General features: G+C 48.2%; 1 protein-coding gene across 2 annotated transcripts in view; it reads right to left on the bottom strand.

Moving 5' to 3' along the window:
- The window catches only part of SYTL3 (synaptotagmin like 3), a 96,427-nt gene that overhangs the window by 26,822 nt on the left and 45,797 nt on the right, over nucleotides 1-23,808 (bottom strand). For both annotated transcript variants that reach the window (XM_055536113.1, XM_055536114.1), the window contains 4 exons: nucleotides 8,867-8,918; nucleotides 7,544-7,616; nucleotides 5,805-5,883; nucleotides 4,149-4,273 (listed from right to left, as the gene is read on the bottom strand). In XM_055536113.1, the coding sequence (XP_055392088.1) occupies nucleotides 4,149-4,273; nucleotides 5,805-5,883; nucleotides 7,544-7,616; nucleotides 8,867-8,918 (329 nt within the window). The remainder of the gene's footprint in view (nucleotides 1-4,148; nucleotides 4,274-5,804; nucleotides 5,884-7,543; nucleotides 7,617-8,866; nucleotides 8,919-23,808) is intronic.

The raw sequence follows: 23,808 nt of genomic DNA, 5'->3' as shown, positions 1-23,808 counted from the left end.
AACAGCTGCCCTACGGTCATAATTTTCAGGAATGAAAAGCTAAGACTAGGATGGAAGAGATGAAAGACGTGACTGCCTCTGGAACATTTGTTCTTGCTCTCACTTCCCAGACCTCAACTCAATTCCATGACATTTGTTAAAGCAACACTGTGTTCAATGTGCCACTCTAAGTCCTGGGGGCAAGAGGAGGAGGGAAAGGCCGAGATGATGCTTTGTCTGTTCTCCAAGGACTTACTGTGTGCGTGTGTGGTCAGTCACGTCCAACTCTGTGACCCCATGGACTGTAGCTTGCCAGGCTCCTCTGTCCACGGCATTTCCCAGCAAGAAGACTGGAGTGGGTTGCCATTCCTTGCTCCAAGGGATCTTTCCGAGCCAGGGATCAAACCCAAGTCTCCTGCATCTCTTGCATTGGCAGGTGGTTTCTTTACTGCTAAGCCACCTGGGAAGCCCCCAGGGCTCACTAACTCGTCAGAGATACAAACCATTAAAATGGAGGCACGAGCCAAGTGAGTGGGATGAGAGGGAGGGCGAGTGCAGGAGGGGCCCCTGGGGTGGTCTTCAGTGGGAATGTGACCTGAGTGGGTACTGAGGCTGGCTGAGGAGAGACCCAAAGTTAGGGTATCCCAGGATGAGGGGCTATCACGATGCTCAGGTGTGAAGCACATCCCTGGACTTGCTAGAGGCCAAACTGCAGGGACCAAAGAGGCCAGGCAGAACCCTGGCCATGAGATCATGCACGCCCAGTGATGTGTGAGGTCCTCCAGAGAATAGGCGGCTCGGGGGCACCAAAGGGTGAGCACAGGGCAGGAGACAGAGGGCTGGAGGAACCGGACACCCAAGGGGAGGATTTCAGAAATGAAGGTGTTCAAAAAGGAGACTAGAAGGCTCACCTGGAACTAAAGAAATGCAGATTTTAAAAAATTGTCTATCAGCTTCCCATATGGCTCAGTGGGTAAAGAATCTGCCTGCAATGCAGGAGATACAGGAAATGCAGGTTCAATTCCTGGGTCGGGAAGATCCCTTGGCAAAGGAAATGGCAACCCACTCCAGAATTCTTGCCTGGAAAATCCCATGGACAGAGGAGCCTGGCAGCCTACAGTCCATGGGGATGCAAAGAGTCGGACACGACTGAGCTACTAACACACTAAATTAGCAATTATTCACTTTCATGTATTGGAGAAGGAAATGGCAACCCACTCCAGTGTTCTTGCCTGGAGAATCCCATGGACGGAGAAGCCTGGTAGGCTGCAGTCCATGGGGTCTCACAGAGTCAGACACGACTGAAGCGACGCAGCAACAACAACAGCAACAAAAATAACAAGTATAAAGTTTAGTGTTTGCAGGAGTGCTAGAAAACAGCTATGCTGCTCCCAGGGTTCATACAGACTGAGTCAACCCCAGAGGAGGGCAGTTCGGCAGCAGAAATTCACTTCTTGATGAACCCTGGCCCAGATATTTCCCGGAGAATTTCTGCAGCTCAAACTTAAAGGATAGAGACATAACTTAGAAGCAATCCTGACCTGATTTCTGAGAGATTTCTCATCCTGGCATCATTTTAAGACAATGATTTCCTAGTTCTGTGTCTCAGCGTCCCCCCGGCAGAGGGCCGCCTGTGTCCCCCACTTACAAAGGGCACCCACCGTGTAGCCTCCTTACTGCTGGCGAGAGGCTCCTACACGTTCCAATAGAAGAGCGAGTGGAACTGTCGTGAGCTCACCAGCTAAAGCGTGTGTAATTGCAGCCTGACAAACATCCTATTTAAAGATGTGCTCTTTATATGCTGACCCAGTAATTATTTAGCACTTATATATCATGCCGTAATTACTGAGCACTTTATAAACATTTGGCTAAATTTCTCTTTAAAACAGCCGCAACCTCAAGCAATGTGGGGAGAGAGAAAGTCCTAAGTGTGTCCTGCCAAGAGTGTGGCAGTGAAGTGGGCACCCCGGGGACAAAGGATCCACCCGATGGGGGCTCTCTGGACACACCCCTCCACCCCATTCTCCTGGCTTCTACCCCTGGGCACCGCCGGCCCTTCAGACCACCTTGCAGTCAGCCGGCAGTTCCCCCCCACGGCATGAGCAGCCGGGGAGGGTGATGTCACATTGCATCACTTCAGAAGGTCAGGAGTGAAGCCTACGGATACTTGCGATGCCCTAGCACCTGGTACGTGACATCAGAAGCAGGAACCGTGCAGGTCTGCAAACCTTGCTGGTGTCTCCTGGCAGGAATCACAGGAACGCTCTCGGGGGTAGCCTCCGACTGGCCCTGCCACTCTGACCACGCTACCCGCCCGGGCCATCCCTTGGCACCCGAGTCCCTCATCTTTAATGGAACAGTAACAGCCTAGGCTTCACAGGGGTTGTTTAAGGATTTAAAAAGTTCATTTGTCCTCCTTAGGTGGAGCATATGTTGAAGAGGTTAAGAATGTATAAGTTAAGAGTCAGACGAACCTGGGGTGTATTCCTGGTTCCACCTTTCATGAGCCATGGCTATGAGACAAGGTGGTTAACCTTGCACTAAAATTCAGGTTCTAGATTTCTATCATAGGAGCAGCAATATCTTTCTCAGGAATTTTGCAATGAAATGTGATCAAGTATTGGGTTGGCCAAAAACTTCATTCGGATTTGTCCATAAGACCTTACGGAAAAATCCAAATGAACTTTTTGACCAACCTGATAAATAACATATGCTCCATCTGCCCAGAACCCAGTGTCACCTAAACGCACGCTGACCCTCTCTTCCACCTCAATTCAGGAAGGACAGTTTGGACGGTGTTCATGTGGGCGCTGGAGAGCCGAAAGGAACACACGCTTGTTTGCACTTCGGAGTCTCAAAGACCTTCCAAATACATGTCACACACTCTCCATGGCTTTCCCTTACAGCAAGGTGGCAGACCGTCTGCCGGTCCGAGTTCCTCAGAAATACACCCGAGATCCTGCATCTCGTGCCCACAACCAGATCTATTGACTTCAAATCTGCATTTCAACAAGACCCCAAGTGACTTGCATACACGTTAAAGTGGAGAATCAGCATTCAGCCTCCAAACCAAGACTGACTCCAGCCCCCCATTTCTGGTTCTGTTGCCAGGGGTCTGTGACAATCTTCCTAAGCTTCCATAAATGTAAACAGGGTCAAGTGAATACCCACCTCAGGGTGGTATAAGGATAAAAGGTAAAGCTTTTAGCAAGAGCCTGGCACAGAGTAACACGTATGAGCAATCTAGATTTATATTTAGATAACAGAGACTTTAAACTGCTACCTAAGTTATCTCGGGGGATCTTTGCAGGAACACTGTGCTGCTCTGGGAGGAACAGGTAATATCACCTTCATTCCCTGGGGGGATGACAGGGGCTGCTTTTGGATGCTCAGGAGGTCACGTGATGACGTGGTGAATGGAGGCAGAATGTAGCATCTTGAGAGTGCGTGGAAGTCCCAGCAGGAAGGTGAGGTTACCGTCACCCCTTTGCCTACAGAACAGTGTGTCTGGGGACACCCTCAACAGAGCCCGGTATTGCAGAGAAGGGCACCTGTCTCTCTTGTCACACCCACCCTGCAAACAGCCAGGTCACCTTGGCCAGACCGGAACCCAGGTTTCCTGACCCTAACATCCGCTTCCCCTCACACTCCAGCGCATCTGCTTCTGGCTTGGTTAATCCTGGTGAGAAGAGTAATTCTTTCCCTACAGGCCTTTGTCAGGTGGTATCTCTTCCGGTGGAGGTACCTGCAGAGTCCCCTCACGACCACACCTGGACGTGCAGCGTTTATGATTTCAACAGTTTCAGAGATCAGGACAGATTTTAACCAGAGGTTGTCGGAAGCAGGACGTGCCAGCCTCTGGCCTGAGCGAGTGTATCTGCAGGCCAGGAATAAGTGGGCACACGGCAAGACTGCAGCTGAGCCTTTGTGCTTGGCGTGGCCTGGAAGCCTTAGGGGGCCGTGGGGGCCACGTGGAAGCCTTTCCCTGTTCTGAACCACGTTCCAAAATCAATACATCTGAATTTTAACCTTCATTTGGCCAGCACCCCCACCCCACCCAATGGAGGGGTTTATAAGTGTTTTTTAGACTGCTTGATGTCTAGCTTTGAAATAAAAAGACAGAGAACTCTATAGAGAAGATGGGCAGGCATTGGGGTGGCCGGGGATACCCTGGTGGTCACGTTGATCGCAGTGTCAGACTGGCTCCTCCTCTCTGGCCGGCCCTCACGCTGCCTGGGGACCGTCTCTGGGTGCTGCTTGTCAGAGGTCATGTCATTCTGGGACTTGGAGAGTTCTAGAAAAGAAATACAAGGAAGACAGGTGGGAGCATACAGCTTTGCTGAGAACTTTCTCCAGGATTTCCGCACCCCGAGCTCTGGGGCCCAGAGGAGAGTCCCTGACATCCCACTGGACGTGGGACCCCAGCATGGGACAGGGGGGCTGGCTCCTGAATGGTGACCGTGTGTTCCCAGGTCTCTGCAGGCAGGGCTGCCATCAAGGGGGTTCAAGCCCAACCTCCCCACCGGGTTACCCTGAATTTAGGCCATTATACATCCCAAGTGTCTGGTTGTCCAAACACAAAGAAGGCAGCTGAACAAACAAGCTGGATTTTTAGGGGCTCCTTAAAAAGATTTTACAATTAAATACCGCTTCTTGGGGTAGAAATAAGCCTTGGGGTATCCTTATAACCATTTCCATAAGCAAACCCTGAAAAGATGACTTAAAAATTTCTTTGCAATAGAGTAGTTTAGAATTAAGATGAGTAAAGAAAGGAAGGAAGGAACCCCACATGGTAAGTGCCCCCTCAAAGGTGAATGTGTCCTTTAAAAGGCTTCCTTCCCAGGAGAGCCCTGTCACTCTAACGTGGACCTTGTCACTCTAACACAGACCTTGAAACCACTCAACACTCAATAGAGATATAATACAGCTCACATACGTCATTTCAAATTTTCTAGTGGCTACATTTTAAAAAGCAAAAAGAACCAGGCAAAGTTAATTATAATACTATATTTCACTTAATGCAACATATCCAATATATTGGGACTTCCCTGGTGGCTCAGACGGTAAAGCGTCTGCCTACAATGCAGGAGAGCAGGGTTCAATCCCTGGGTTGGGAAGATCCCCTGGAGAAGGAAATGGCAACGCACTCCAGTACCCTTGCCTGGAAAATCCCATGGACGGAGGAGCCTGGTAGGCTACAGTCCACGGGGTCACAAAGAGTTGGACACGACTGAGCGACTTCACTTTCACTTTCATTCAACATATTGTGAAAATATATTATCGGTATTAAAATTATTAATGAAAATGTTCACTCTTTGGTCAATAGCAAGTCTCCTGAATCTGACGTGCGTTTTCCTCTGGCCACATTTCAAGAGCCACGTGAGGTCAGAGGCTATTGTGTTGGGCAGCGCCCCTTCAGGGCGCCCCTCTGTCTTGTGGCCCACCCCTCGCGCTGTTGATGAGTGTCTCCTGCGCACGCCGGGCAGGGCTGAGTCGGTACATTGCCTCTGCCCTCTAGACGAGATCCCAGACATGCCTACCCCCCCACAAAGCCCCAGAGCTCCCCTGTCCCCTGTCCCCCAGGATACGACAGAGTCGCTCCCCTCCGAGCAGTGCCGTCCACGCCGCTGTCCAGTCTACCCGCTGGAGGCTTTGGGGCCTCCTGCTCTGCTGGCAGCTAGAAAGGTCCCAGTGCAAGCCGGGCCTTCAGAGCTGTTGCTGATGCAGACACGGGACGGGGGAAGGGCCCTGGCTTTCTCCAGGAGCTGGTGTGCATGCCTGGCCTGCAGGGCGGTGCCAGAACCCCCGGAGAGGCAGCCACTTACTTTTCATGTGGGTGGTGACAGACAGAAACAAATTTTCCACAGACTTATTGAATCCTTTAAACTGCCCGAGTTCCTGCAACTAAAGCAGAGACAGAAGGAGAGAATGAGACTTCTGTCTGATGACTGGTGTTTGCCCCAGAAGGCTCCAGGCCACCAACCCCAAACGCCTGCATGGGTGGGTGAAGGCGTGTGTGGGTTCTTGGGGTGCACGTGGGTGTGTGCACGTGTGTCTCTGGGGCACAGGTCTCTAGAGAGGAGGGAGGAGCCCTCTTTATTCAGCGTCTCTCCTCTGAGTTTTGACAACTGCCTTAAAGGAAGGGGCAGTACCGTGTGGTTGTCGAAAAGCTAACAACTACCTCGTAGAAATAAGCACGGACACGTCATGGCCTCAAAGACTCAGTGAGCAAATTCTTACTTCTCTAGCCTCCTTCTCTTACGTCACTGACCCCAGCTCGGTCCAGAGAGGACGTCAACGTGGGCAAAATGCATGTGACACAAGGGAGGGCTGAGAAGACTGGAGCCAGGGGTCAGGTCCACCCCCAAGTGCAGGAGAGAGAGGAAAAAGGCAGAGAAAGAACAGAAATGAGGCCACCCCCTCTGCGAGTCTCATCCATCCATCCATCCATCCCAGTAATATGTCTTAAGCACGTCTGTGCTCGAGTAACTTCAGATAAATTACTCTCAAGGAGTAAAGGAAACCTCTCCCAAGGAGAGAGTAGAGCAGGATTTTGAAGGTCACTCTGGGGTCTCAGTCTGAAACTGGAAAAAGAATTCTCTCGCCAGCAGACATGTATATCCTGTACATAGATGGAGTTACTCCCTTTAATATGCAGAATAATAAATAATCAAAACCACGTGTTTCCAAGGCACTTGACAATTTCCAAGTATCAGCACAGACATTATCCGGGTAATTTCTCACACCAGGCGTGGGAGGCGAGCCAGACTAGTATGATTATTGCCACCTCCCAGGTGGGAGCCCAGGTAAAAGTGGAAAGTGAAGTCGCTCAGTCGTGTCTGACTCTTTGCGACGCATAGACTGTAGCTTACCAAGCTCCTCTGTCCATGGGATTTTCCAGGCAATAGTACTGGAGTGGATTGCCATTTCCTTCTCCAGAGGATCTTCCCGACCCAGGGATTGAACCCAGGTCTCCCGCATTGTAGACAGACGCTTTACCGTCTGAGCCACCAGGGAAGTTGGGAGCCCAAGTAAGTCCCCCAGAATCACACAGCTAACTGCTCTGGATGGGAAGAGTCCTGGTCTTTACGCTAAGCACCTACAAACACTCAAAGACATGCACACGCACATTTCCACAGGTACTCCCCCATCTGTGAGTCACACGCCTGTGAATCAACCTGTATTTCCCTTTCCAACCCCCAAAGGCCCCTGACACACACGGGAGCCCGTCCAGACCCCCACACTCAAGGGCACGGTGAGGGGACAGAAGCAAGAAAACGACAAGAGTGAGGAGATAGGGATGTGGGATGCAGGCGGAAGACGCGTCCACTGACGACGCGGGGCGTGGCGGGGGGCGGGCCCATGGCCCCCAGCGCGTGATGGGAACCCAGACCCCAGGCAGAGCCCAGCACCTCCGGCCTCCTATGGGGGGGCCCCTTCCCTCCTGGCCTCGGGACCCTCCAGGCAAGGCTGGATAGCTCTGCCACGAGGCTCAGCCTCTCGGCCCCGTCTCCTCCGCGTCCCTCCCCGTCCCCACCCAGCGGGCACCGGACGGGTGCTTTACCCTGGCAGGGCCGCCGCCACACTGGCTTTCGCTGAGAGGCGGTGGAGTGGGAGGAACCACGGAGATCTTGTTGCTGAGGGGAAACACAGGGATAAGAAACGGGTTGTGAGTATTGCGTGTATACAGCATTCACATTTGTCCTGTAATTCAAGTCCTCTGCCTTTCTGCAAAAAAATATGCTTCCTCACCTTTTAGAAGAGGGCCCAGCAGCCTGCCTGGATCCACTCCGCCCAGGGCTGATTCCTGGGGTCTGAACGTGGGAGACGCAGTTCTGTGGTCCCAGGCCCGAGCACTGCACTCCAGCCTTGTGTTCACAAAACAGCTGGGGTGCTGGGCCCCGGCTCTGTGGCCTGGCTGCCCTGGTACCCGGACTCCACACATGGGTGCCACGTGGACCTGAGCGTCCTCATAGTGGATAGCACCCAGCAGAATGCCCCAGATGTCACGGATGTAAAAACCGACCTTAAGAGGAATCCTAAGTTTATGCTAAAAGAAGCTGGCAGGGGGACTGACGGAGTAAAACAATGAAAAATCCAGAAACTGGAAAGTCTCACCATAAACAAAACAAAACAAAAGCTGCTGGTGGAGATTTTTCAAGAACACTTTAATAAATTTGCATAGTCGGGTGTGTGAATTATTGCTCGATTCATGATGGCTGGGTGTTTAGAATTTTGTTTATAAAGTTACTATCTCTCAGGCCATTATTCAAACCCACCAATGTTCATTCCACAAATGTTTCTAAAGTGTCAGGCACCGGGCAAGATGTTGGGGACATGAATGATTCATAAAAGCAAATGCTTGGTTTAGAATCTCACTGGTGCGTGTGCTCAGTCATGTCTGACTCTTTGCCACCCCGTGGACAGTAGCCCACCAGGTTGCTCTGTCCATGGAATTTTCCAGGCAAGAATACTAGAATGGGTTCATTTCCTTCTACAGGGAATCTTCCTGACTCAGGGATTGAACCCGAGTCTCTTTCATCTCCTGCAATGGCAGGCTGATTCTTTACCACCAAGCCACCCGGGAAGTCCTGAATCTCATTGGACATGCCATCAAAAACAACATTTTGTTTCCTGAAAACATATCAAAAAAATTCAAGAAACAAAATGTCTTGTGAGAAAATCTTATGCTCGATCCTTCTAGCTTTTCATAAGAATGTGGAAATATCTCTGAATCTTCTTCAGGCACTTTTTATCATCTTTTTTTCAAAAGTTACATTCCAGAGCAGTGACATCTGAAAGTCAGGAGACCTATATGTTCTTTCGGTGAGTCCTCTGTGCTCTAGCCCTGAGGGCCCAGGACAGCCTGGCCTCTGACAACACTCACCTCAGCTTCTGATAAGATTGCAAGAGCTTTGCTCCAGCTGTCTCGTGCTTGCCTGGAAGAGATATCGGTAGAGGTCATTTATTAGTAAGAATACAACGCAGATGATGGAAATACAGGATCTAATACACTAAAATTATTATTTTCCTAACAGTGCATCTTGTGATTAAAAAGCAAGAGACCATTTTGGGGTGTGCACTGTTGCTCGGTCATATTCGACTTTTTGAAATCCCAGGCTTCTCTGTCCATGGAGTTTTTCAGGCAAGAATGCTGGAGTGGGTTACCATTTCCCCCTCCAGGGGATCTTCCTGACTCAGGGATCGAACCTGCATCTCCATCTGCTTCTGCATTGGCAGGTGGATTCTTTACCACTGAGCCAGCTGGGACTCTGTATGTTTTACCAAAAAATCATGAAACTGTACATTTAAACAGGTGAATTTTGTGTTATCTAAATTATATTCCATCTAAAGCTGATGTTCCACACACACACACACCCACACACAGAATGAGATAATACTTGCTGGAAACGATTGCTTTTACTGAAAGTTGATGCTGAATTAGATTTTTAAATTCTGGATCATTTGAAAAACCCCTTCAAGCTTCTAAGCTTCCAGTTGTCCTCTGCAAACATTTCATAATGGAGTGACTATATTCCTTTAAACATTCTTTGTTACGCAGATTGAATTAATCTTTTAAAAAATGTAATCTACTTATTTCTAGTTATAGAGGCTAATAATTTCCTAAATAAGACTCCATCTGATATAGTACTCTTTTTGTTTCAAGGAAAGGGGATTTTATGATGTGCTGTATTAAGACCCTAAAAATAGCCCTCTCTAAGCCCACAGTCCTGTGGACGCAGTGTTTCCCAGCCCAATGCACAGGGTGAGGTCAGCGCACTTGCCCAGCCTGGAGACCAGAAGTGGATTCTCTCAGGGAAGTTCCCCAGAAGCCCCCAGAGCGCCCAGCACACAGCTGAGAACTGCCAGATGCATGGTCCTAGGAGGTCAGAGCAGCTCCTGTGTTGTGCTTTCAGAAGGCTTTCTTGTTGCTGTTCAGTCGCTCAGCGTCCGACTCTTTGTGACCCCATGGACTGCAGCATGCCAGGCTTCCCTGTCCTTCACTATCTCCTGGAATCCAATGAGTCGGTGATGCCATCCAACCGTCTCATCCTCTGTCATCCCCTTCTCCTCCTGCCTTCAATCTTTCCCAGCATCAGGGGCTTTTCCAATGAGTCAGCTCTTCGCATCAGGTGGCCAAAGGATTGGAGCTTCAGCTTCAGCCCTTCCAATGATTATTCAGGACTGATTTCCTTTACAATGGACTGGTTTGATCTCCTTGCAGTCCAAGGGACTCTCAAAAGTCTTCTCCAACACCACAGTTCAAAAACATCAATTCTTTGGCCCTCAGCTTTCTTTATGGTCCAACTCTCACATCTGTACATGACTACAGGAAAAACCATAGCTTTGACTAGACAGACCTTTGTTGGCAAAGTGATGCCTCTGCTTTTTAATACACTGTCTAGGTTTGTCATAACTTTTCTTCAGAAGGCTATAATCCATCCCAAAGAAAGACTTAAATATTTCATCATCTCCATAAGACAGGAGGCAGGGCGGCGGGGGGTGGGGTAGTAAGACAGTCAGGAATTACAGGGAGACTTTGGGTGGGGGGCAAAGTACTCTGATATCAAGCCCCAAACCTTAAAGCTGGGGATGGCTAACCCCCCAGCTGACCCTGATCTGATGTCCCCCTCCCCTCAATTCCATGGGATTCTCCAGGTAACAATACTGGAGTGGGTAGCCATTCCCTTCTCCAGAGGATCTTCCCAACCCAGGGATCGAACCCAGGTCTTCTGCATTGCAGGCAGATTCTTTACCGTGTGAGCTACAGGGACTATGCCCACTGCCGGTCAGGGGTCCTAACTTGGGGGGCTCAGGTGATGGATGAGCCCTGAAATCACATTTCAAACTGTGAGTCCACTTGCCCGTGTGCATTTTTCTGGGGTTCACCACAGTGCTCACCAGACTCTAACAGGAGTGAGCCTCCTCACTGTCCGACTACAAAACAACCCTTTAAAAATAAAAAAGGCCTCACCCCGAAGGCTGAGCGCTAAACCAGCGGAGCCAGCTTGTAAAGAGTGAAGGCTCACATCTGCAGAAGCCTCGGGGAAGAAGACTAGCTGGAATCTAAAGGAGCCACCCCGAGTGCACCGAGGGCCCCGTCACTGCGAAAGCAGAGAAAAACAGAGGAAAGAGGGAGATTAGAATGAGACACTGCTTGTTCAGCCTGTCCTGGGCCAGAGTGCAGACTCCAAAGGAGGGGCAGTTTTGAGCCCTGGGGGTGGCGGGGCGGGGCGGGGGGACCAGGCACAGCTCAGAGGCTGCTGGCCCCTCGTCCTCCCAGTCGTGGACTGCTGGGACTGCTGCCAAGAGGCACGACCACCAGGTGACAGCCCCTCTCTCCAAAACGATGCTCCTCTCCCCACCACCTGCAGTCTTCTAGCGTCTCCCTACGGCCCACACCTGGGCCTCCACACTGGGGGTCCACTCTCGCACCAACCTTTAAGGAGGGTGCCCCACTGCCCTACTTACCCTGGGCGTTCTCCACGCACTCCCCTCGCTAATTGCCTTTCTACCCCAGGCCTGTACCTCCCTCCTAAACCTCAGCTTGTTCTCCCCATTACATTCCTAAATACCCTTCCCCAGCCGGGAGGCTGGGCCCACACACACAGCTTTCTGCTGCCCCCTGCTGGCGGCACTGGGAACCACCACCCTCGGCATCGACACACCCTATCTGTAAAGTCCAAATGGCCAGTATTCCAGGCTCTGTACCTTCTGTCCCACCTGCTCAACTGTGCGCTTGTGACTGCAGCCATCATGTTAAAGAGTGGGTGTGTGTGTGTTCTGATAATGGACGTTGAAATTTGAATTTCTTGTAATTTTTCAGTTCAGTTCAGTTGCTCAGTCGTGTCCGACTCCTTGCAACCCCATGGACTACAGCACACCAGGCCTCCACATCACCAACTCCCGGAGTTTACTCAAACTCATATCCATCGAGTCGGTGATGCCATCCAACCATCTCATCCTCTGTCGTCCCCTTCTCCTCCCGCCTTCAATCTTTCCCAGCATCAGGGTCTTTTCAAATAAGTCAGTTCTTCGCATCAGGTGGCCAAAGTATTGGAGTTTCAGATTCAGCATCAGTCCTTCCAATGAATATTCAGGACTGATCTTCTTTAGGATGGACTGGTTGGATCTCCTTGCTGTCCAAGGGACTCTCAAGAGTCTTCTCCAACACCACACAGTTCAAAAGCATCAGTTCTTTGGGGCTCAGCTTTCTTTATGGTACAACTCTCATATCCAGCAATGACTACTGGAAAAACCATAGCTTTGACTAGACAGACCTTTGTTGGCAAAGTAATGTCTCTGCCTTTTAATATGCTGTCTAGGTTGTAATTTTTTATGTCTCACAAAAGTTCTTCTTTTGATTTCTAACCATTAAGATATGTAAAACTCATTCTCAGCTCACGGGAGTTACAAGAACGGGCAGAGGGACAGGCTTGGCCCAGGGGAGCCAGGGTGCCCCACGCTCTTTTTCCCCCAGGTGTTGGGAGGTCAGCTCTCAGCAGGGAGCTCGTAAGCAATGCAGAGTCCCAGGCGCACCCCCAGCCTCACGGAGGCGGCCTGGGGCAGTGAGGTTGAGGAGCAACCCTGGGGCTCTGTTCCTGTGCATCACCACTTTACTCTTTTTTTCTCTTCCACTCCTCAGTCATTTCTTACCAGAGGCTTTCCTTAAAAAGCACTAAACATTTTTTTCTTGTTAACTTTTTTTTTTAATTTGCATAATGACTATGGGGAAATGCTCGTTGAAAGATGCCCCCCCTGAGGTCTCCTGACTGGCAGGTTGAGGTCCCACTCTGGTGGCCTCCTTAGGCTTTACCGAGAGCGGCTGTGGGTCTGGGTCCCAGGGTCCTAGGCTTCGGGCCCATTCAGAAAGTCACAGAGACATTTATTATCCTCGAAGCTGACTGTCTGCCAGGGGCTGTGGGGGACACTCTGCATTCGCTGTGGGGCGTCACCAGGAGCCGTCTCAAGTCTGTAAGTGAAAACCTAGGCTCACGGGGACTGCGCTGCTGTCGTTCAGTCGCTCCGTCGTGTCCGACTCTCTGCAACCCCACGGACTGCAGCACTCCAGGCTCCCCTGTCCTTCACTGTCTCCCAAAGTTTGCTCCAACTCATGTCCACTGAGTTGATGATGCCATCCAACCACCTCATCCTCTGTCGCCCCCCTCTCCTCCTGCCCTCAAAGCACAGTGGACTGCGTAATGGGCCCAACATTACAAATGACAAAAAAGCTGGCATTCACGTGACAACTTGCCTACAAAGCCAGGCACAGCAAAGTTAGGGCAGCACGCCAGTGACCATATGAGGGGGTGACCTTCTCTCTGCTCTGGCTTGTGTTTGAAATGTTCATAATAAAAAGCAAGGGCTTTTTCTGTGGGGAACCACCACACGTAAACCAACAACCAAGTCCCTGAAAATTCTTAATCCTGTCTGAATTTTATAAGTGGTTTGTACTTGTCATGCGTATCTTATCCTGCTTAAGAAATGAGGCCTGTGATTGCGGCGTCCAGCCTCTGGTGGGGCAGTGAGTGGCCAGCAGCGAGCGTGTTGCCAGCACCCTCCAGAGGCTGCCTCTCCCCCCTGCCCCTCACCCTCCAAAGGACGCTCCAGGTCCTGTCCTTGGCTTGCAACTCCCAGCCTTCGCAGCTTCTTCAGCCAACACACAGAGCTGCTTTGGGTTGAGAAAAGATATGCTGATGCCCTCCCCCCAGGCAACTGTGAACGTGACCGCCCTTGGAGACAGGCATCTTTGCAGATGGAGCGCAGGTGGGTCATCCGGGTGGGTCCTGATCCAACACGACTGGTGTCCTTGCAAAATGGGGACACGTGGACAGAGGGGCAGACATGCACAGAGGGAAGACGGCACGACCACAGAGGCAGGGACTGGAGCGATGCGTCTACGAGCCAAGGACACCGAGGACTGCCGGGAGGGGCAGGGAGGGATTCTCCTCGAGAGCCGGCAGAGGAAAGGGGTACCTCGGAAACTTGACTTTGGACTTGCAACCTCCAGAGCTGAGAGACGATACATTTCTGCTGTTTCAAGCCACCCAGGTCACTGTAATTTGTTACAGCAGCTGGAGAGAGCCATCTCGGAGGTCCCGTGTGACAGTCTGCACTGACCTCTCCTTGCCACCTGCTGCAGGTATAGGTGAAGCTGAACTTCCTAGGAGCCCCACCGCCACTAGGCGGCACCACTTCACACCACGCTGCGCCTTCACGTTCCGCCTAGTGGTTTATTCTCTGGACCTGACTCACCAGGCTCCTCGTCGTGGTTGCCAGGCGCAGTTGCTTTAAAATTCCTCTGATGCCCTGTAACTGCTGGCATATACATCCGTCTCCCCCGCTAGACGGTGAACCCTTTGAGGACACGGGCCTCGTCGGTGTCGCCAGCACCAGCGGGCTTGCCAAGCAGAGGCGGGTTATAATAAATATGACAACAGTATCCAATGCTGTTTTAGCAGTAAGTGTGACCTCACTCGAGCTGCACCAAATATATATGAAACAAGGTCATTTTTTCCACCACTTGGCTTCCGCATAATTTCATCCATTCATTCACATTCGTTGTGTATAATACACACGGCTCTTTACAGAGGTAAGAGTCAGGGGACACAACCTCTGCTCATAAGCAGGAACTTATGGAGTGGTAGGCATCTCCATGAACCACAGGGCAGAGCAGAGGCTTCTAGATCCAAAACCAGCCTGCGACTGGCCCAGGGTGTCTGTGGCAAGTCATCACACATCTGTGTACTACTGGATACACTGCATCTACTTTTATATCCAGTTCTCTAAAAAAAGGTGAAGTCAGAAAGAGAAAAACAAATATCATATATTAACACACTTATGCGAAATCTAGAAAAGTGGTACAGATGAACCTATTTGCAAAGCAGAAATAGAGGCATAAGACTAGAGAACAAAAGTATGGACACCAAGTGGGGAAAGGGGGGTGGGATGGATTGGGAAATTGGCCTTGACATATATATACACTGCTATGTACAGAATTGATGCCTTCAAACCGTGGTGCTGGAGAAGACTGTTGAGAGTCCCTGGACAGCAAGGAGATCAAATCAGTCAATCCTAAAGGAAATCAACTGGATATTCATTGGAAGGACTGATGCTGAAGATCCAATACTTTGACCACCCGATTCAAAGAGCTGACTCACTGGGAAAGCTGTGAGTCAGGCCATCTTCTGCTTGAAGACTCTGTTCACTCCACAGCTGTCTGGGTTCCATGACTTTTCCATAGTGCAGGGCTGCTGTGGGGCCTTACACTGGAGGAGAGGAGGTTAACGATCATGTCTTAGAAGAAGACTAAGCCGCACCAATCCCGTGATTCAGGGTGTGGGGTCCCTCAGCCACCTATGACCATGTGATGGAGCTGGCTGACTGAGCTGTACTGGGGCATTCCAGAGAGTCTGCCCTCTGCCCTCTTTCCCAGGGACCTCGTCACCCCAGAGAGGCATCAGGGTGGCAGGGTGTGGCATCTGCAGCAGGACCTGTGGTCCAGGGTGCTGGCTGGTGGGCAGCTGGTGTGCTTGGCCAGCGTTAAAACGGAGCCTGGTTCAAAGTGAGCATCCATTCTACAGGATTTCTTATAAGCACCTGCCTTATCCCTGTTCTTAAAATTTTCTTTACTGGAGTACAGTTGCTTTGCAGTGTTGCGTTAGTTTCTGCTGTACAGCAAGGTGAATCAGCTATATGTATACATGTATCCTCTCTTTTTGGATTTTCTTCCCATTTAGGTCATTGCAGAGCATTGAGTAGAGTGCCCTGAGCGAGACAGTAGGTTCTCATCAGTTATCTGTTTTATACATTGTTGTTGTCATTTAGTCAGTAAGTTGTGTCTGACTCTGCGACCCCATGGACTGCAGCACGCCAGGCCTCCCTGTCCTTCACCATCTCCTGGAGTTTGCTCAAACTCATGTCCACTGAGTCGATGAGGCCATCCAACCATCGCATCCTCTGTCGCCCCCTTCTCCTCCTGCCTTCGGTCTTTCCCAGCATCAAAGCAAAGCACAGGCAGGGGTTACTCACACAAAGCCTCCCTGGGAACTATGCAAATACACTCCATCCAGATGCTCTGTCTGCCCTAGGAGTTGGTCGTAATATATGGATTTTGTTAGAATAACACATTCTGCTGCTCCTTTCAGAAAAATAAGCACAATCAACACACAAACCTAGGTGGCCCCCTTACACAGTGCCCAACCTGCACAACTGTATGTGACAGTCCTGAGGGCTGGCCCACAATGGAGTGTTAAGTATGCTCCAGATGCAGAGGTGACTAAAACCAGAGGCTGGGGCAGGGGGCAGTGTTAGACAATTGTAAGGCGTTTTAGGACTTTCATTTTTCACAGGCAAGAAAAGGTCCCTAGGAAAATAAAGTTTTCAACCAATCTTTGGCTCACTTATGCAAAATGGAAAAAAATCTTTCCAAAAATTTGACCTAAAAGTCCCTTAGAATGTGAAGAACCATGATATCCTGTCACAAACGGTTTCAGAGTTGGATTCCAGAGCCTTTGATGGTATGTTTCAGTCTTTAGAGATGTTTGAGCTTAGGTGGCACAGGGGCCAAGACACCATTCTAGGATGGAAGGAGACGCAGGCCACGGCTGTGAATCCGCCACCGGAGCCTTCCAGAAGAACGGAAATTGATAACAGGTTTACAATCCTGTGGGCACAACGTGGATCACGTGTAGTATCCTTCTGCCACTAGACATTACTCTTCTGCTTAGCTGCAGGAAAGAAAATAATCTTTCCCCTTTAATTAAGCTCCCTGCATCCTATCAGCAGAAGGTCTGAATGGCTTCTATGTTAATAATAATCTTCAAGAGCAGGGTAGTAACTCTTCCACAAAGAGACACCTAAGGTTGAAGATAACTGGCCTGGGCTTGCAGTGAACCAGGGAATAATCAGGTGTAAACTGCTTCTCCACAGCCTCTAATTTTCTCTAAGAACTGAATGTGGGTCTCAAGAGTTCTCTGTCCTAAAGATTCTAGATATTAATTCTTTATCAGATATGTGATTTCCAAATATTTTCTCCCATTTCATGGCTTTCCTTTTTATTCTGTTGATGGTATCCTTTGATGCACAGAACTTTTTCATTTTCATGAAGTCCAGTTTATCTATTTTTTTTTTTTTTGGTTGCCTTTGCCTTTGGTGTCCTATATAAGAAATCACTGTCCTCCCGAGACTTCAGATTATACTACAAAGCTTCAGTAATCAAAACAGCATGGTATTAGCACAAAACAGGCATATATCTAGAGAAAACGAATGCAAAAAGATCCATGCACCCCAGTGTTCATAGCAGCACTATTCATAGTAGCCAAGACATGGGAACAACCCAAGCGTCCATTAGCAGATGAACGGATAAAGAAGGTGTGGGGTGTGTATACAACGGACTGTTGCTGCTGCTGCTAAGTCACTTCAGTCGTGTCCAACTCTGTGCGACCCCATAGACAGCAGCCCCCCAGGCTCCCCCGTCCCTGGGATTCTCCAGGCAAGAACACTGGAGTGGGTTGCCATTTCCTTCTCCATTGCCTTCTCCACAATGGACTGTTACTTAACCATAAAAGGAAACAATGAAATGAAATAATGCCATTTGCAGCAACATGGATAGACCTAGAGATTATCATACTAACCAAAGTAAGTCAAAGAAAAAGACAAGTAACATGTGTTATCACTTATATGTGAAATCTTTTTTCCTCAATTACAAATGAGCTTATTTACAAAACAGATTCACAGACAAAGAAAACAAACTCATGGTTACCAAAGAGGAAGGGGGAGGAAGGAAAAAGTAGGAGCTTGGGATTAACAGATACACATGACTGTATATAAAGTAGATAAACAAGGATCTACTACACAGCACATGGAGCTATATTTAGTAGCCTGTGATAACATATAACAGAAAGAATCTGGAATTATATATATATGAAGTTATACATATATATGAAACTGGACGTCCCTGGTGGCTCAGATAGTAAAGAATCTGCCTGTAATGCAGGAGGCCCGGGTTCGATCCCTGGAGGAGGAAGCGGCAACCCACTCCAGTATTCTGGCCTGGGAAATCGCACGGACTGAGGAGCCTGGCGGGCTACAGTCCATGGGGTCGCAAGATTCGGACACAACTGAACGACTAACACACACACACACACACACACACGTATGTGAAACTGTGTCACTTTGCTGTACACTTGAAACACAACATTATAAATGAACCACACTTCAATCACAAAAAGAACTCGTGACTTCCCTGGTGGTCCAGTGGTTAAGAATCCCTTGCCAATGCACATGGGTTCAGTCCCTGATCCGGGAAGACTCCACATGTCTCCGGGCAGCCGAGTCCATGCGCCACAACTACAGAGCCTGCTCTCTAGAGCCTGTGCTCTGCAGCAAGAGAAGCCATGGCAATGAGAAGCCCCACTCCCCGCAGCTAGAAGAAGTCTGTGAGCAGCAACGAAGACCCATTGTGAAGTGAAGTGAAAGTTGCTCTGTCTTGTCTGACTCTTTGCGACCCCACGGACTATACATACAAGTCGATGGAATTCTCCAGGCAAGAATACTGGAGTGGGTAGCCTTTCCCTCCTCCAGGGGATCTTCCCAACCCAGGGATCGAACCCAGGTCTCCGGTATTACAGGTGGATTCTTTACCAGCTAAGCCACCAGGGAAGCCCAAGAATGCTGGAGTGGGTAGCCTTTCCCTTCTCCAGTGTATCTTCCCGACCCAGGGATCAAACCGGGGTCTCCTGCCTTGCAGGAGGGTTCTTTACCAGCTGAGCGACCAGGGAGGCCATCAAAGCCCCAAATATGTCATAGTGCCCTCTATGTTTCCTTTTAAGTGTTTTACACTTTAGCTCTTACTTTTAGGTCTTTGATCCTTTGAATTAATTTTTGCTTATGGTGTTAGGTAAGGGTCCAACTTTATTCTTTTACATGGACACATCCAGTTTTCCTAGAACCCTTTATTGAAGAGGCTCTCCTTTCCCCATTGAATGAGACTGGCACCCTTGTCAAAGAAATCTGACTGTACAACACAGAAAATATAGCTAATATTTTAAAATAACTATAAATGGAGATAACCTTTGAAAACTGAACTACTATGCTGTACACCTGTAACTTGTATAACACTGAACATCAATTATACTTCAATTAAAAAAAGTCACTTGACCACGTGCACAGGAGTTCTGTTCTGGGGTCTCTATTCTGTTCCAATTGTCCACAGAACTGTCCTTATGCCGGTGCCTCAGTCTTCAGATTACTGTGGCTTTGTAGAAGTTTTGAAATCAGGAAGTAGACGTCTTTTCCAGGAAGCAAACAACCCAATTCAAATACAGGCAAAGGACCTGAAGTCAGGTGGGCCTTAGGAAGCAATTATTGGAAACAAAGCTAGTGGAGGTGATGGAATACCAGTTGAGCTAATTCAAATCCTAAAAGATGATGCTGCACTCAATATGCCAGCAAATTTGGAAAACTTAGCAGTGGCCACAGGACTGGAAAAGGTCAGTTTTCATTCCAATCCAAAAGAAGGCAATGCCAAAGAATGTTCAAACTACTGCACAATTATACTCGTCTCACACACTAGTAAAGTAATGCTAAAATTCTCCAAGCCAGGCTTCAACAGTACATGAACCCTGAACTTCCAGATGTTCAAGCTGGATTTAGAAAAGACAAAGAGGAACCAGAGATCAAATTGCCAACATTCGTTGGATAAGAGAAAAAGCAAGGAAATTCCAGAAAAACATCTAATTTTGCTTCATTGACTATGCTAAAGCCTTTGACTCTGTGTATCACTGCTGCTGCTGCTGCTAAGTCGCTTCAGTCGTGTCCGACTCTGTGCGGCCCCATAGACGGCAGCCCACCAGGCTCCCCCATCCCTGGGATTCTCCAGGCAAGAACACTGGAGTGGGTTGCCATTTCCTTCTCCAGTGCATGAAAGGGAAAAGTGAAAGTGAAGTCGCTCAGTCGTGTCCGACTCTTAGCGACCCCATGGACTGCGGCCTACCAGGCTCCTCCGTCCATGGGATTTTCCAGGCAAGAGTACTGGAGTGGGGTGCCATTGCCTTCTCCCTGTGTATCACTACAAACTGGAAAATTCTGAAAGAGGTGGGAATACCAGACCACTTTACCTGTCTCCTGAGAAACCGGTATGCGGGTCAGGAAGCAACAGTTAGAACTGGACATGGAACAACAGACTGGTTGCAAATTGGGAAAGGAGCACACCGAGGTGTGTGCTGTCGCCTTGGATATATATTTAACCTCTATACAGAGGACATCATGTGGAGTGCCAGGCTGGATGAATCACAAGCTGAAGTCAAGACTGTGGGGAGAATCTCAAGAAATGATGATATTTCATTAAAGGCTGCAATAGTAAATGTGAAAAATGTAGTTTGATTTTTATAATCCTTCATGTTAAGAGTTATAAACATGTTTTCCACAAACAGTCCTTTATGTCTTTCACTTACATCTACTTCAGCGTCAGTGATGGTGTTTGATGGGTGCTGGATACTGTCTTTTAAAATGTTATTAGTGTTAAGCTCAGATGGACTTAAAAGTGTGCTTCAGCTTTTACTTGTTCTCAAATTCTTCTTTTAAATCAACAGGTCATAAAGCTGTCTCTAACTCAGCTCTCTAGGATCAAATTTTGAAGTTAATATAAGTTAAGGGTGATATTATTAGGGTGAAATTTAATAAAAAGAAGACATGTACACTGAAAAAGAAGATTGCTAAGAGAAGTATCAGCAACCTCAGATATGCAGATGATACCACTCTAACGGAAGAAAGTGAAGAGGAACTAAAGAGCCTCTTGATGAGGATGAAAGAGGAGAGTGAAAAAGCTGGCTTGAAACTAAACATTCAAGGAAACTAAGATCATGGCATCTGGTCCCATCACTTCATTGCAAATAGATGGGGAAACAATGGAAGCAGTGACAGATTTGATTTTCCTGGGCTCCAAAATCACTGCAGATGGTGACTGTAGCCATGAAATTAAAAGATGCTTCTTCCCTGGGAGGAAAGCTATCACAAACCTAGACAGCATATTAAAAAGAGACATCACTTTGCTGATAAAGTGTATGGTCCAAGGTCTGTATGGTCAAAGCAAGGGTTTTTCCAGTAGACATGTATGGATATAAAAGCTGGACCGTCAGAATGGCTGCTACCAAAAAGTCTACAAATAGTAAATGCTGGAGAGGGTGCGGAGAAAAAGGAACCCTCTTACACTGTTGGTGGGAGTGCAAACTAGTACAGCCACTATGGAGAACAGTGTGGAGATTCCTTAAAAAACTGGAACAGAACTGCCATACAACCCAGAGATCCCACTGCTGGGCATACACACCAAGGAAACCAGAATTGAAAGAGACACGTGTACCCCAATGTTCATCGCAGCACTGTTTACAATAGCTAGGACACAGGGTGGAAGCAACCTAGATGTCCATCAGCAGACAAATGGATAGGAAAGCTGTGGTACATATACACAATGGAGTATTACTCAGCCATTAAAAAGAATACATTTGAATCAGTTCTAATGAGGTGGATAAAACTGGAGCCTATTATACAGAGTGAAGTAAGTCAGAAAGAAAAACACCAGTTCAGTATATTAATGCATATATATGGAATTTAGAAAGATGGTAATGATGACCCTATATGCGAGGCAGCAAAAGAGACACAGATATAAAAACAGACTTTTGGACTCTGTGGGAGAAGGCAAGGGTGGGATGATTTGAAAGAAGAGCATTGAAACATGTATATTACTATATATGAAACAGATCACCACTTCAAGTTCAATGCATTAAACAGGGCACTCAAAGCCAGTGCACTTGGGACAACCCTGAGGAATGGGATGGGGAGGGATGCTGGAAGGGGGTTCAGGATGGGGGACACATGTACACCCATGGCTGATTCATGTCAGTGTATGGCAAAAACCACTACAATATTGTAAATGGCAACCCACTCCGGTATCTTTGCCTGGAGAATCTCATGAACAGAGGAGCCTGGTGGGCTGCAGTCCATGAGGCTGCAAACAGTTGGGCATGACTGAGCGACTAACACTAACACGTAAAGTAATTAGCCTCCAATTAAAATAAATAAATAAATAAAGAGTTGGACCATAAAGAAGGCTGAGCACTGAAGATTGATGCTTTCAAACTGTGATGCTGGAGAAGACTGTTGAGAGTCCCTTGGACTGCAAGGAGATCAAACCAATCAATCCTAAAGGAAATCAACCCTGAACACTCATTGGAAAGACTGATGCTGAAGCTGAAGTTCCAATACTTTGGCCACCTAATGTGAAGAGCCAACTCATTGGAAAAGACCCTTAACTGATGCTGGGAAATACTGAAAGCAAAAGGAAGAGGAAGCAGCAAAGGATGAGATGGACATGCTGCAACTGCATCAGCAACTCAATGGACATGCTGCTGCTGCTGCGTCGCTTCAGTCGTGTCCGACTCTGTGCGGCCCCATAGACGGCAGCCCACCAGGCTCCCCCGTCCCTGGGATTCTCCAGGCAAGAACACTGGAGTGGGTTGCCATTTCCTTCTCCAATGCATGAAAGTGAAAAGTGAAAGTGAAGTCGCTCAGTCGTGTACAACTCTTAGCGACCCCATGGACTGCAGCCCGCCAGGCTCCTCCATGGGATTTTCCAGGCAAGAGTACTGGAGTGAGTTGCCATTGCCTTCTCCGAGCAATGGACATGAATTTGAGCAAACTCTGGGAAATAGTGGAGGACAGAGGAGACTGGCATGCGGCAGTCCCTGGGGTCACAGAGTCAGACACAACTTAGTGACTGAACAACAAAAGGACTTGAACATACATTTCTCCAAAGAACATACAGAAATGGCTCAAGAAGCAGATGAAGAGATATTCAACATCACTAATCATTAGAGAAATGCAAGTCAAAGCCACAGTGATATAGCCACTAAGGAGAACAGGATGGAGGTTCCTCGGTTTATTTCTTTAAAAAGTAGAACTACAGTGATCCAGCAATCCCAGTTCTGAGTTTACCTCCAAAAGAGATGAAATTACCATCTCAGAGAGACATTGGCACTCCCATGTTCATTGCAGCATTATTCACGATAGTCAAGACACGGAGATGACCTATGTGGCCACTGAGAGGTGAATGAAATGAAGATAATGCAGTATATATACAATGAAATATTATTCAGCCGTAAAAAGGAAATCCTGTTATTTGCAACAATATGGAAAGACCTGATGGCACTATGCTAAGTGAAACAAGTCAGAGAAAGACAAATACCACATGATGTCAATTGAATGTGGAATCGAAAACCACTGAACTCATAGAAAGGAAGCAGAGTGGTGGCTGCCAGGACCTGAGGGCTGGGGTGGGTGGGAAATGGGGAGAGGCTCGTCAGAGCGCGCCAAGTTTCAGTTATAAGGCGAGTAAGTTCTGGGGATCTAATGTATACTGACTATGATGACTGAAGTTAACAGTACTGTATTGTACACTTGAAAGCTGCTCTGAGTAGAGCATTAATGTTCTCAGCATACCACCAGCAACAAATGGTACTTATGTGAAGCGAAGGATGCGTTAGCAAACCTTACTGTGGTAAGCATTTCATTTATATGTATATAAATAGATATGCATGTTAAATATTTATATAAATAGGTATCAAATCATCAAAAAAGAATCCACACATAGAACTGAATACATGTCAGGCTTGTAGATACCCAGTAAATGCTGACTGAAAGACAAAAAACAGCGAGCTACCACATCACACCATTATTACTCTTACCAAAACAAAACAAAACAAAACAAGTGTTGGCATAGATGCGGAGAAATTGGAACTCCTGTGCGTTCCCAGTGGGCACAGAAAATGGAGT

This window comes from Bubalus kerabau, chromosome 9 (assembly GCF_029407905.1).
Source record: "Bubalus kerabau isolate K-KA32 ecotype Philippines breed swamp buffalo chromosome 9, PCC_UOA_SB_1v2, whole genome shotgun sequence".
Classification (NCBI taxonomy): Eukaryota; Metazoa; Chordata; class Mammalia; order Artiodactyla; family Bovidae; genus Bubalus; species Bubalus kerabau.
Note: the sequence above shows the minus strand (reverse complement) of the source record. Positions and strands in the feature narration are given on the sequence as shown.